The sequence below is a fragment of the Leptinotarsa decemlineata genome, unplaced genomic scaffold (genome assembly GCF_025532065.1).
Source record: "Leptinotarsa decemlineata unplaced genomic scaffold, Ldec_3_MD MMD2_tig00026282_RagTag_RagTag, whole genome shotgun sequence".
NCBI classification, from domain to species: Eukaryota; Metazoa; Arthropoda; class Insecta; order Coleoptera; family Chrysomelidae; genus Leptinotarsa; species Leptinotarsa decemlineata.
In genome coordinates, this window is record NW_027412668.1 from 7,520,620 (window position 1) to 7,535,824 (window position 15,205).

General features: G+C 31.6%; 2 protein-coding genes across 3 annotated transcripts in view; both read right to left on the reverse strand.

The window, feature by feature from the left end:
- Nucleotides 1-2,828, reverse strand: part of LOC111509530 (synaptic vesicle 2-related protein) — a 33,981-nt gene extending 31,153 nt beyond the window's left edge. Inside the window, exons 1-6 of one of the 2 annotated variants that reach the window (XM_074179751.1) lie at nucleotides 2,526-2,828; nucleotides 2,317-2,476; nucleotides 1,546-1,642; nucleotides 1,372-1,496; nucleotides 942-1,005; nucleotides 761-886 (exon numbers count right to left, since the gene is read on the reverse strand). In XM_074179751.1, the coding sequence (XP_074035852.1) occupies nucleotides 761-886; nucleotides 942-1,005; nucleotides 1,372-1,496; nucleotides 1,546-1,642; nucleotides 2,317-2,476; nucleotides 2,526-2,667 (714 nt within the window). In that variant the 5' untranslated portion in view covers nucleotides 2,668-2,828. The remainder of the gene's footprint in view (nucleotides 1-760; nucleotides 887-941; nucleotides 1,006-1,371; nucleotides 1,497-1,545; nucleotides 1,643-2,316; nucleotides 2,477-2,525) is intronic. The other variant, XM_023165295.2, reaches the window with a different exon arrangement.
- A 1,683-nt stretch (nucleotides 2,829-4,511) lies between these two features.
- Rab8 (RAS oncogene family member Rab8) lies at nucleotides 4,512-11,887 on the reverse strand. The gene is made up of 4 exons (XM_074179752.1): nucleotides 11,649-11,887; nucleotides 10,045-10,105; nucleotides 9,602-9,947; nucleotides 4,512-6,751 (listed from the first exon to the last, which is right to left on the reverse strand). The coding sequence occupies exons 1-4, from the start codon at nucleotides 11,770-11,772 to the stop codon at nucleotides 6,656-6,658; spliced, it is 627 nt and encodes a 208-aa protein (XP_074035853.1). The 5' UTR covers nucleotides 11,773-11,887; the 3' UTR covers nucleotides 4,512-6,655.
- Nucleotides 11,888-15,205: the final 3,318 nt, after the last annotated feature.

Here is a 15,205-nt window from a genome sequence, read left to right on the forward strand (position 1 = left end):
AAATGTCATGCGATTGAAAATATAATATTAAAAATGAATCAGTACTTTGAGAAACTCCTCTTGTCCAAAAGCATTACATTGGTATTAAAATTTGACAGATCTGATTTTTTTTTTAGTTTTTTTCCAATCCTCTCAGATAGATTACTCAAGGAAGGCCAAATTTCGATATTAACAATATGTGTTTGGGTAAGAGGGGTTTCTCAAGTGACTTATTCAACTGGTGAATACTTCAGAAACAAAATAATTCTGATAAATATAATTTTATTTTAAACGTGTTTCGCTACACGGTAGCTTCATCAGTTACCGCTACTGGTACCAGTAACTGATGAAGTGCCTGTATCACAAAACGCATTCTAAATGAAATTTATTGTTAAACTTCTATGATTATCATCATGGATAGTGAATATAATTCTGTATCTCAAAGGTAAAAGACAATGTCCATTTCAAATCAAAATGGAATTACCCTAGACTTTTAGATACTTCCGAAAGTCTGAAAATAGCAAACAGTGACATAAGTCCTATTTTAGGTAGCCCATTGTTTACTGTTTTATGAATCATTGTGTTAAAAATTAACAAGAACTTTCACAAGAAAGTGTTACCTATTAGATATGAATAGGCTAAGTTTCTAGTTAGGAATTAGTCTAGTTCATCTACTGAAAGTATGTTGTCTGGATCCTGTCTTCTACCTCTGGGATATCAAATGTAAAATTGAAAAACTTTTATAGTTGAGCACTTAACCATACTGATTTTTTTCACTTACTGGACAAATCAGGGCAAAAGCAAGCAATGGCCCTGTAGACAAAGCTAACAGCCAATGCCAACCTAAGGTAGGCATTACGACTACAGCTAGAGCTACCTCGAAACATGCACCCAAAGCCCAAAAACACTGAAATATTTCAACATTTAACGAAAACAATAACTAAGATTACACATGAACTTACATCAAGCAGTACAACACACTTTGCTCTTTGTTTTGTGGGTAAAAATTCTGCATATAAGGTAACACTACAAAAAAAAATGGTCCAAAGGCATTTATATATACACAAAAAATGAAAGCTTGTCTAGAATGCATCTTGCAGAGCTCTTGGAGAATGATAAAAAAAGGACAAAAACTCCATATTGACTTTCATCTCCTAGATACTAAAAGAATATTCGGAAAAATAATGTGTTGTAAGCACTTTGTAAAATAATTTGTTATGCACTCCATTATTTTCACAAGGATTGATTTTTCTGTTCAAAAAACAATATCATTATTATTTCTTCCTCTAAGATTCACCATAATCCAAGAGCATGTGATAAACTAAGTGTATTAGCCTAAATCCAATTCACTCAAAGAAAACAAAATATTGCAGAACTTATTAAACAACTCACGATTGAGGAGTACACCCTATGGCAAATCCTACCAGACCTCGTAGTAGCAATAACCACATAAAGCTAGGTGCAACAGCACTTAAAAGTCCATAATAAAATAACAATATCGCACACAACGTAAGTGCCTGAAAAAAAAGTATAGTAACTGGTGTACATTCAGCTGTTGTGTCTTACATGTTTCCTGCCATATCTGTCGCTTAGATTACCCCAAAATGTTGAAGATAACATCATACCTAAGAATACAACGGTTGTAGTTAGGGCTTGCTGGTACCTAAAATATATATTGATTTGAATAAAATGGAATTTGCTAATTCAGAATATACAAGTGAAACAGAAATACTGTATTGCAGTCATTTTAGTCTCTTCCTCCTCCTATTTTCATGTTTTTATTGAAACCTGGTGAAAATTTTAAGAAGCGTTTATTCTACAGTATGTTACATGGGAAAAACAACGGAATTTTTCTATATAAAATAAAAAATATATATAAATGAAATTGATACTAGCACAAATTGAAATTTGTACAAATACACATGAAACTTTGAATAGAGATCAAATAAAAGTAACATTTTTAAAAGTATAGACATATACTTAGCAATAAAATCATGGTTTATTATTAGCAGGTAATTGATGACAAATTGTACTGTGTAGGAAAGCTGAGACATATTTCTGATTTCCAACCGAAATGTTCATTTTCTAAGAAGAGCAATAGTAGTTGGATTCATTACAATACATTTACTGTGTTGGTGACAGTGCAGACTAGTTTAGAATATAAGTAATGATTACTAGAGGGAAAATAATGACGGAAATAACTTCAATGATCAACCAGTCCTGATTTGTTAAACATTTCCAAACTTTTGTTCAGGAAGTGGTATACATTTTTTTTTACTGACCAGAAAAAAATCAGCAATTCCTTATTGAAAATGAGAGCAGTAATTGAATATATACCTAGATATATGCCAATCACAATGAAGGGCTGGAGAAAGTATAGATAAAATTGTCATTTCCATACTGTCGGCCATCCAACAGAGACCAGTCCACAAAGATAGTTTCACTTGAAACCAACCAAATCCTAGAGCATTCACAGCTTGCGTCACAGTAAAAGTATCTAGAAATCACAGTGTGAATTTTGTCCCTTTTATACACTAAATTCTTACCATCAGGTACTACAGAAACGGATGCCATTTCAATTTCTTGTGGTATAATACTGCTTGGATCCAATTCTGAACCAGCAGTCGACGGCAGAGATCCATTATTCTCATCTATGTCTTGGTAACCTTTCGTCCTTTTTAAAACCATCTCAAAAATATATCAAAATTCAAAATTTGTTTACGTAGATAACATTTTTACCCAACCCCGGTTGTCAAAGTCTTCTTCTCTCAAAGTAAAAGTGGTCACATTCATTTTCTTCTTATTATCTAGAGATGTTCTGGCCTGGTTGCATAGGATATTTAAGTAAATATATAATAATATAACACGACGCTACTGTTGACAAACCCACAATATAGCTGAACGTTATACTGTCACAAAACTTAAAATATCATTTGTGTTATGTTGCTTAAAGCAAGTTTCTTCAATTAAACACCCACCTGGAAATAGTGATTCCTTCTCTGGTTTAAAAACCTAATTAGTAACATACGGAACCGTTTGTCGTGGTCATTGAACTTGAACGGTCATGATACGTAGAATGAATCAATCAAAAACATTTTCACTACATCGAAACAAAATTCTGCCTCATTGCTCGGTTCGCTAAGAAAACATCATCAGGTGATGAATGGAATTATACTTTTACAGCTACCTATCATTAAAGTGGCCATAAAAATGTACTACCCACTAGTCATCTCCTAATGATGCTAACTTGGTTAGTGAAAAGCGCGTCGAGATACAGTATTTTGTTCTGGTGTTGGAGAAATTTTTAATTGATTGAATGATCAGTAGTTGTGCTTCAGACGGTTAAATGACATTTCCCAAGTATCTAATATAGTTGCAGCAATGTAAGTTGTATCTACGTGGAAAGTACTTTCTCCCTCAAAGATATTGAAAGCAGAATCATATTCTTTTAAATATATATTTGTCTATGCATAATTGATTTTATTAGTTGTGATACATCCAGTATCAATGGTGGGCAATAAAAAAAGATATTTTGAAGATAATGCGCCCCGGCATTCAGATGGTTGGTTATAGTTCTTCTCGTTGAATTAACTACTATTGTGAATGCAAGTTCGATCCTTACTCTCGATAAATCTTTACTGCTTATCGCCTGAAGCGTGCTAGAAATTGTACGTTAGAAAGTAATCTTGTTAATCCTAAGATCGCACTTGAGTGATAATAAATGTTTTTTAAATAATAATTTTCAAATTTAATTTGAAAGTTTCAAGGTTACTGAAAACACAACCCCAACTTTCCAGGTCGATGGATGGAAGGAGAGATTCAACACTTGAGCCACCGAGACCTCCTGGTTTGAATCCACCGAACTTTTTTCTATGGGAAAAAGTCTATAAACCAGTCATGTAAATAGTTTACAGAAAGAAATTATCAGGTTTTTTAGTCTCAATGTCGAATGACTCATTTCAACTGGAATGTCAACTTTTGAATTTCCAGTTTACGTTTGAAAGTTACTTCTTTACATGATCTACACATTTTTGTAAAGGATTTATTTTTGAAGATTCACACATTTTTTGTATAAAGATGAAGAAGTAGAAAGTCGAATCTTTTCTTTCTCAAAAATTAATCTCATCTAAAAATATACCCCTTTCTACTCAACATAAGTTTTGTAGATAAGAATTGTTCTTCTTCAAGCAATTAAATATTTCTCTCAATGCATCATGAAATATAGTTTTATGGGGTTGAGGAGTTGATTAAAACATTAATTTTGGAATTTATGTCACCTTTTTTTCTTACAAGTATAATAATTGAAAAAAAAATAATATCAACGTTGATATGTATGAATCACTAAAAGCTTTCGAATTCTTCCAAATATTTTTTGAATACTCGATATTCTTCAGTTGACTAAAATCACATTTTTTCCTTATCAGTTATCTGATTTCCATCAGAAACAAACAACTCTAGTTTGAAACACCATTTTTTCACAATCACTTCCTTCTCCACGATTATTTCAATACGAAGTTGCAAGAGTAGTCAAGTTCAAATTCGATAGAATTTATTTACACATATTTTTAAAACTATATCTAGAAGGGCATGTAATATCCAAATTTGTGTCGTTTTCATGTAAATATATAAATGTACAAAATCTAGGCCTTCATATCAAATCAACAAGTCAAGTAAAAGTCTTCACGTTATCTGAACCAAACACCCTTATTGAAATCATGAAGATCCTTAAATATATTCTAATATCATTTGCGGTAATTGCATGATCACAACACAGTTAACAGAAATGGATTGAGAAAGTTCATATAACAGCGTGTTCCAGAAATTTTGGAATGTGAATCCACGTTAGAGTTAGTACAAGTCTCACAATTACTTCAGAATAATATTTTTATTGACCTTCTCTAGGGCTGCTCAATTTCCACAATCTGAAAAAATACAGGCCTTGAACGGTCAAACTTTTATAAGTTACTGCGTAAAATAATCTTTCCCAAAAAGATGATGGAATCCACACGATACTTGATGAAAATCCAAAACGTATTCAAGAAACACTTTATTGGGAGATTTTCACTACATTGGTTTACATTAATGCAACACGTGTTTCTCTATACAATATCTTCTTCAGGCATGTCTATATTCAATAGTATAGCTATAGCTCAAGGAACTTTTGTATAGCGAAACATGTGTTGCGTTTTGTGATCTGTTTAAAAAAGTTTCGCCAGCCGAAGAAACTATGAAGATCAACAAAATTTGGAAACCAGCTTTATGGAACACCGGTACGGACTGACTGAGCAGACAGACCTCTGAAGATGCTGAAAAAGTCTTGAAGGTACAAGAGACGACAGGCTGAAAATCCAAAGCCAGTTTCTTTGATATCTGTCGAAAATATTTGAAAAATAAAGCAACTTTCGAGAAGAACACCGAAGTAGTTGGTTTTTAAAAAATTAAGACAAGTCAGATGTAGGATTCTGAAAATTCAAGATGGGTACTCTATAAAATTCTTAGCTTTTTTTAGATAAACAAAGTTATTAAATACCACAAGATCCACATGAACAGAACATTTTTCTTCAAGAAAAATATAATGTTATGCAGTAACTTATCAGAGTAAACTACACCTGTAAAAAGTTCGTTACTAAAGTTGATCTTTTTAGATTGCAGAAAGGAAACAATCCTAGAAAAGGTAATGTTGTAGGTGTATGAAATGTGCCATCGTCAAAAGACAATTAAAAACAAGATTTTCTTATTGATAACTGGTACACACTGTAGCAAACAGTTGAATTTCTGAACTAGAATACTTTGTAGGAAATCGGATAAATCGGTTGCCGTTGGTTGGTACACCAATATTTTTTTTGCCCAATAAAAAAATAAACAATTTTATTGACTATACAGTTACATTCACCTTATAAAAAACAGAAATGAAAGTACAATCACTAGGTATCAGAAAGTTCATTTTCTATTTACATTTACAATAAAACGAAAAGGAGCGTTTTTATCAGAATCAGTTTTACTAAAATAATTTCGATCGGACGAAATAATACTATAAAAGTAATTGTAATTACGAAAAATTATAAAATCACGGAGTCAGATACAGGAAACTGTCCAACGATTGCTTCGTTTGGCCACATTTGATAAACACTTTCAATTTTTTTGCCTCAACATTATGATATGCAATTTTACTCGATTGAATCAGGAAAAACAATTGTTTCGTTTGAATAATGAACCTTCAGTAGCCTATAGCCTGCTTTAGAAAATATTTGTTGTGAATTTAATATCAGACTGATTAAAACAATTTATGGTCTAGTATAAAAAACCAGACAGGTTCCTGTTCCCGAAACCTTTCCCATAAACATGTGCACAACTATAATATAAATATTCCTATAAATACTCGGTAAAGAATTACCCTTAATCACAAAAGTATTTATCAAAATTTGGCGACATGCCCGAAATTTTCGTAATCAAAAAAATTGAAAATTGCGTAAAATTTCAATTGATAAATATCAGATGAAGCGTCCCTAAAACAACAGCAAATTTATATAAAAAAACAAAAGGCATGTCAAAAAATCAAAAGTAGTCCTCGTGCCTCACTGATGTTTTTTTTTCTGGCTAACAGGTTGAATTGATCACTCGGAATGGACCGTGACGAATTGTTGAGGAGCGTTTAGGCTAGAACAGCAGCAGTTGGTCAGAGTATGGTGCACCGGGATATCCAGCTGGTGGGCTTCTTTTGTTGCTCTGATTTTCCGACTTGGTGAGTGCCTCTTGGCGGGTTGCTTGCCTCCTGTGTGAATTTCAATTGATTAACAATTCATTTGAATGATAATTCGTTTTTTGGCCCATGAAAAATCAGTCGATTGAAAATAAACATGCAATTTAGAAAAAAAAATTATTAAAGCAAATTAAAATGCCTATTTCCAAGCTGATTAGACCAGATTACATATTTTTGAAAAATCTTCAGGAAGCCTGTGAAATATTGATCAAATAGTTTTTGATTATTTACAAGAGACAAGGACGAAAGGTAGCAAAAAATTCAATATGAAGTATATCTTAGCAATTATGCTACAAAATATAAATTAAATAATTTCCCATCATTGTATTAGTAGTAGAAATAGGTGAAGGATTTATAACCTGTTCCTAAGATACCTTCCATTGAAAAATCATAAAAATGTATCTAGAGGTAGAATATATAAATTTTTTTTTGTTACACAAACAACATATTTTATAAATCATGCAAATTAAGGGTTTTTTCACCAGTATCTTCAAATTTCAATTATTAACAAAAAAATATTGCAATTTTATTGATTGAACATTTATTGAAACAACGATAAAAATAAAAACAATTGTATATGTTAAAAATGTTTTTGTATTTATCCACAAAATATAAAATTATTATCAATTAAAAATTCAGGTACATCCTCTGAAATGTATGAAAATTTTGAAAATAAATAATTATCAGGAGTTTTTAATTTCAAAACTTAGTTTACGGTTTGACTCTGCCAATGTGTACTTTAGGTAGATTAATAAAAGTTGATGGTTACATTAAAATCATTGATGTTTTCAACCCTGTCTTGATTTAGTTCACAGGTTCGTAACACAAAAAAGAAATACTTTTCTTCGTTTAATATCAGTTTATATAATGCATAGGCGTTCACTAGGCTCAGTTTTGGGGCCAATTTTATTGTTATTCTTTACAAATAACATGGGTAATATCGAATCTCCTGCCAGCTTTATTGAATATGCGGATGGTACCAATATACTTCTCTGAAAAATGTGAAAATTCCTTGAAACAAACGTGTACAACTACTGTTGGTAACCTCATTTCATGGTGTGACCAGAACTATCTTTATTTCAATGGTAATAAGACAAAATAATTCGATTCCACAACTACCAAAAACAACAATAAAAACTGATATCTCAATCGTGCCTACTTTATCAACTAAATTTATTGGAATTACTATAGCCCCTATGAAATTCACTTTTAGAGGATGACAAAAATTAATTCATCACTGAACAATTAAACAAAAAAAGAAACATACTTTGTGTTTTGAATAGCTTCTTCTTCCTTTTTGAACACTGTTACAATCGTTAGATTTTCTATATTCGTTTCAAAGGTTGAGACCAGATTATTGAAAAACGTCATTTTATATTGAAATCAAATAAGATTTGTATATATCAAATGCATTATTCTCCTGCATAAATATATTCAAAGCTTTCTTGGTATCGTTCATAATACAAACCCATAAAAAAGACAAATATATGTTTGGATAAAATAACTGAATTTAACTAATTGTTTGGTACAGAGGAATTTCCCCTGCTCAGATTCAAATTTTATCTACCAAGATAACAAAGTGAATTCCGGAATGGTTTGACCTTCCCACCCACATATTCTGAGTTTATTCCTAAATGGTTTAATAATGTATTTGGCAGTTCTTGTACTTGATAGTGAACAGAATGAATCTTGTGTTTCAGTATTGTTGACAAATCTTTAAAAAATGTAGATAACAATGAAAGTGCATTTCCTGGTAAAAAATTGCAGATAATGCACAAAGTACATCAAACCTTTTTTGAAATTGAAGTTCTTAAAGAATTAAAATATCACCAAACAAAAAAGAAATCTCCCAAATAGTGGAAACTGGTGGAAACAACTATGTTGATATAATTGAAAATACATTCAAGACTGATTGAAAATATTTGTAAAAGGGAAAGCAGTTAATGTTTCTTCTTGGATTTTAAATAGGCAGTAAAAATCAACATTCTGGTGAATATTCATAAAATATTTATAATATTCATTAGATTTTATAAAGCTCGTTTGTTGTGAATGAAAATTCACAACAAACTATAGCAAAAAATTCATAAGTTGAAATTAGATAACATTCGTAACTATTTTCTTCAATAAACTCATGAGTGTTTTCAAAAACCATGAATGTTCAATAAAAAATACTATTCTTCAATGAAATTAGTGCGATAAATTTGTGACAAAGGGTCACAAACTCCAGTAAATTAAATTAGTTAAAGCTTTTCTGTCACATCTTCAGGAATACTGTAATATATATCTGATAAGCTTTACCCAAATCAACAAATATTTTATATTCCATATAAAATAATAGGAAAATGTACAAATAGTAAAAAAAAAATAAACACAAATTTATATTCTACAATTAGAAAAAGCATTAATAGCTATTGCCAAGAATATGAATATATTGATTAAAAAAAAGGTGTTAAAAAAAAGATCCCCATGTGCAAAAATAATGATTAATGAATATGGCATGCTTAGAGAGAAAAGTGCTATTTACCTTCTGCCGTTACAGGACGAGCAAGAAAAATACAAGGTAGATTAGACAACAATAGATAACAATAAAATACTTCAACAGAACTGCATACATTTAGCACTACGACATTTATGCAGGTTAAAAAAAATGAAAACAATACTATTATTGATTCCGGATCAGAATTTTTTTGAATCTGCATATGTATAGAGACTCCAAAATGTGTCAGTAACGGCCAAAATGCGCAGATATGTGTTTGTCAAATTTAGAGATAACTGCCAGATGATATGTTCAAACCTATAACTGACACAGATCGGAAATGATTTTTTTAAATCGTTGAACGAATAGTCTGACTGAAACCTCACCAATTTCTTTTCCATTTTTGCTTTAATATCCCTAGCTAAAGTAAAGAATGCGTCTTCCACTCGAATGCTTGCTTTCGCGCTTGTTTCTATAAATTTAATACCATATTCGATTGCGAGCTGTTCCCCCCTTTCCTTGGACACCTGTCGTTTTTCTTCTAACTCGCATTTATTTCCCAACAACATTTTTTCTACATCTGCCGAAGCATTTTCCTCGATATTTCTTATCCAGTTTTTGATGTTCTCAAAACTTTTTTCATTGGTTATGTCATAAACGAGCATTATACCCATTGCACCTCGATAGTAGGCAGTAGTTATGGTTCTGAATCGCTCTTGGCCTGCTGTATCCCTAGAAAAACAGAACGATGAAATATTTTACATTATCATCATTCCATTCTCGTTTTTTTTAATGAGCTATTAAACTTTTTCCACTGAGAGTTTCTTACCATATTTGTAATTTGATTTTTTTTCCGTCCAAGTCTATAGTCCTTATTTTAAAATCAATACCTGAAACAAATCGGTAGCATTTTTATTAGCATATAATTAGTTTGAAAAATCCAAATTATACAGTTATTTTTCATTTTGTATAACTGAAAATTCATACAAAATTCACTGAATATTCTGGAAATATCTTGAATTTATTGGAGCCTCTGGAGACACTCTACATTTTGTTCTATGAAAGAGAGGATATTGGCAAATCAAGATCTTCCGGGTTTTCTTGCAGCTGAAAAACCAAATGCGCCACTGGAATCAATCAAGTCGCCCAGGAGCGCCAATTAATTTTTGTTGTTGTTTCCTAATTTTTCTTATGTTTTTATTGAATAATTTTGGACCTAAAAAAAATCCATCCATCTTGATGGGTTTTGAATAATTTTGAAATACTGATAGCTAGAAAAGGAAATATTGTTTTGCTAAATTCCAATCAGAGCTATGTTAACAAAGTTTTTTAATGGCTTATTCATACATCAAACTTTTACTCATACTTAAAGAAAGATGTCACAACAGTACTTCTAACGATTTCATCATTTCTTATATGAAGAATAATGATTTTCATTCTTTTCAGCTGAAGAGCAAGTCATTTTTCATATTATTGAATTTCATACTTATGTCAATAATCATTTACTCATTGAGATTTTGTCCATTCATATTTTTTTATAAAAACAAAAAATAAGATGAAACAGAGGGTGAATATTAACAATACGTTTTCTGAGACTTTTTCAAACAAAACCATGAATAAATTTGGGTGAGTTAGTTTGATATCACAAAGTGATGGTTGGAAAGTGATTTTAAAGACCATTTCCTGCCATCTATTTAATAAAATGAAGGGTAGTTCTAGGGTGAATTATTGGTAGTACATTGTACAAGTATGGATGATTATCATCCAACCTAAAAAAAACGATAAATAAATCAATAACAAACAATTTTATTGATCAATGAAATGAATGAGGAAAATTCTTCTCTAAATTGTCATATTTGTAAAAACCTCTTTACTGCTGAAATATCTATGAAGTCAGAGGTCAAGGTGAAGAACAAGGACAGGTAAAAAGGTGTTATTTTATCAACAAATGATGAAAACTAAAAAATGTCTGAAAATTTTGTGGTAGCTAATTAGTCAGTGAGAAATAAACACGTACAGTAACATATACACATCAACCAACAGTTTGAAAATAAATCCAATGACAAACATAAACAATTTATGACACAATAATTATTTTGTTTAGGTCACCAAATTCACAATTGCTCAGCTCCTACTCATTAGAATTTTCAAAGAATTCCATTTGTATACTAGAGAGTAATTAAATTACATTACATTTAATTGAAACTGGGAATAATTAATCATTTATTTAGTACAATTTTCTTTATTAGGTGTGGTTGAAAAGCTACTTTGGCCTAACCTATCGAGATAATAACTCCCATTGTATATTTCCCATCATCCGAGACAATCTAAGTCTGAAGATGAACGAATTCTTCAAGTTTAGCCTTCAATTCAATTGCCCGAAGGTCTACAGGTTGATACATATATATCAAAATACTGTGCATTCTGACTCACCTATTGTCGAAATAAAGGTTGTATTGAAAGCGTCTTCGGAAAATCTGAAAAGAACACAAGTTTTTCCAACGCCCGAATCACCAATTAACAACAACTTGAATAAATAATCGTATGTTTTTGCCATGATTTGCCACAAAACACTTTTTGATTCTTCAACCCGGCCACTTTTTAATACTTCAGAGCTCGACGAACTCGACTTCCTTTTCTACATCTATAAATATCACTAGAAATTTTTTATTAAAAAACTAAAATCCCTGCATAATCTACACGTTTGCGAACGGATGGTTGCCTATCTTCTGGCGACAAATTGACAAGATCCTTTGTTTATCGAGGTAAATTCTCGCGAGACTACTCCTATACCAATCACGGTCAATACGGACTATGACGCAAAATGAAACCAGTTACCGTAGTTTGATTGAAGACAATGTAATTATTAAAAAGACAGTTACAATTTTGACTTTTTGACTTATTCAGATATAGAGTTACAAATACACATGACAGTGAAATGGACAAAACCTTCGAAACAACTTATACATATTTTGTAGCCAAAAACAACAAGACGTACTTATCTTAGTTTATATCAAAGGGGCTACGTTTTGACATACTTTATTCCCCTATCTTCCAGAGCCACCTCAGGTTTTCCAATAGGAAAATGGTCGATACTTTGAATAAAAGGTATTTTCATTCTATGTATGGCGTTATTTTGGCTTTTAGGATAGGTACTCGAGAAACAAGGATTGAAGTTGTTCGGACTTTAAACTTTATTCTGCTTTGTACTTTCATTTATTAAAAACTATCACACTTACTTTGCTATACCCCTCCGTCATATTAGTTGGAGAAATACCAGCCTCCTTCAAAGAATCAATTACATTACCAATTTTTAATTCTGGGGATAAAAAACTTGTAACTATAATTATAGACCTATAACACTCATAAACAATTTAGCAAAAATTTTGGAAAAATGTTTAAAAAAAAAGAGTGGTGCATTTCTTAGAAAATAATATTTTTTTTAGATTTAGCTAAGGCCTTTGACAGGGTGGATCACAATATATACTTCTTCAGCGTTTGCATGATTCGGATTTAAGAGGAGTAGCGTTAAACATCTTTGAGGATTATTTGTCTAATAGGATTCAGAGAGATAAAATAAATGATTCAATTAGTGAACCATTATTAATAATCAGGGGCGTAACTCAAGGAATGGTGCTTGGCCCTATCTTATTTCTAATATACCTAAATAATATTTTTTCAGTGAGGGACTTCGAAGGTAATATAACTTCTTTTGCGGATGATATAGCATTAACTTTTGTCGAGAACACATGGGAAGAAGCTCATAGAAAGGCGGAGGTAGGTATAAATATAATTTTCCACTGGCTAAGTAATAATTTATTGAGTGTCAACGTGAAAAAAACTAAATTTATTGCATTCCCCTCAACAAAGTAGGATCATCCCACTATTACAGAGATTAAAATCCATAAACTTACTTGCCAAAACGATAGACTCCCTTGCACTTGTCCCTTCATAGAAAAAACTGATACAATAAAATACTTAGGTCCTAGTGAATCAGTCCCTTCGTTGAAATGATAATATTGACTATACGGTGAAAATATTCCGTAAGCTCACTTACAAATTTTATCAACTCAAAAGTATAGTCAGTAGAAAGATGGTGCTAACTGTATATATGATGCCCTGGCCGAGTCCATTTTACAGTGTTGTCTAATAATAAGGGGAGGAATATTCAAATCTTCCTAACATAATTTAGAAATGATCCAAAACTCACTCATAAAAATTATGTTCAGAAAGAATACATGTTCAGAAAGCATTATATGAAGAGAGTGGAATATATAGTGTAAGAAAACGTTGTATATTATGGACAGTCAGTGTTACGAGTACATTCGTTCAGAATATATATAATACTTGTTTACACACTTCTCAGATTGCAAATGTTCGACGATACCGACTCACTCACAACCAAAAATTTATTACATACATTGGACCAAAAGTTTACAATTCTTTACCGCCGTCACTAAAATGTATCAGAAGTTATACTAAATTGGAAATAGAATCGAAAACATTTATCAATCACAACTACCACAGATTGGAAACAATACTGGATAGTTGACAAATTCACCATACTGCAATCACTCAATACAATGTCACAAGCTGTTGTTTCTGTATCTTCTTTCGTATTTGATCCTCTTATTATGCTAAAAGACTGCTCATCATTTTGGTCGTCCTTCTAGGACTTCCCAGAACTAATTGGTAGGTTTATCTTAGTTTGTAAATGTATTGGATTCGTGGCTGTAACACAAGCTTGGCTTAGATAGCCACGATTCTTCATAGATGTAATTTATAGTTCTGTAAAATAGGTTGTAATGGTTTATATTTTATATTAATCTGAATTGAATAAATTTTGATTTGATTTGATGAAAATGTAACGTAGTTAATAAACTATTATATTTGTATTCAGTTTTGTTTTGTAGTTTCCACATATTCTTTTTAATAAACATAAAAGCACAATAGAAAAATTTCTACAACTCTCCATCAGTTTATAATTATTATTTAAATGATATTCAGGTTCAGTATGTTGATTTAGAAAGTACGTATTAGCAATGGTTTATACATTGAAAAGACAGAGTTGACTTGGGGGATTTGTTTTGTCAAGACGATAAAAGTTTACCAGGTCTGATGAAAAAAGTTTCAGCAGATACGGTTAGTAGCAAAAATCTTGAAGTTCGGTTCGCAAAGATGAGTGACGTGGTTCAAATTATTGAGCGCTCCATACACGCTCAATATTATTGCACAGTATTGGAGGTTGTGCAATTTTATTGATCTTGTGTTTCCGGTGGTGAAAGGTTATATACCTACCTAATGTTTTATACGAAATCAACTCGTTTTGAAATATATTCCACAATCTGGAAAATATTGTGCTGTCTGACGACAATATTGTGCAATATGCGGTCGGTATCAATAAGAAGAGAACGCTTCGGATGACGAATGAAAATTGGATGAAAAGTTAATTTTGGAATCATTCGAATTTTACCATGGATTTTCGGCTCCCGGCAGAAACATACAAATTCAGTTAGAAAACGATAGCAAAATGAAATGCTGTTTGGGAATTAACGCACGGATGCCGTCCAGAAAGATGTCAAAATACTGAACACAATATAAATGTTTTTTGATTTTTTAGTCTTCAAAATATTGCGCAATATTGTCCATCTTTGGGCCGCTTCATTCTGGGCCATGTTGAGATGGAGCTAAACAATTTTGTGAGGACTGTTGCTACCACATGGTGTTAATAAAAGTAAAGCGGGTGAAATTTTGAAGCAACTCAAATGCATATCCCACGTGATGAAAAAATGGTGCAAGACCTTATGAACATGCTGACTTCGACTCTTGCGTACTGTTTTGTGAATATTTCAAAGACATGATACGATATTCGTTTTCTGAATAGTATTTATTCAATTCGAATGGTGGAGTGAATATATATACAAATGTTGATGGTGGAGATCCTAATTTATTTCGAAAACCAGCAACCTCAAAAAATGTGGTCTGGAAGA

Coding starts and splice junctions, on each gene's coding strand:
- Rab8 (XM_074179752.1), bottom strand. CDS start 11,772: ATGGCAAAAACATACGATTATTTATTCAAGTTGTTGTTAATTGGTGAT. Junction 10,106..11,648: donor AACCTTTATTTCGACAATAG/GTGAGTCAGAAT, acceptor GATTTGTTTCAG/GTATTGATTTTAAAATAAGG. Junction 9,948..10,044: donor AAAATCAAATTACAAATATG/GTAAGAAACTCT, acceptor CTGTTTTTCTAG/GGATACAGCAGGCCAAGAGC.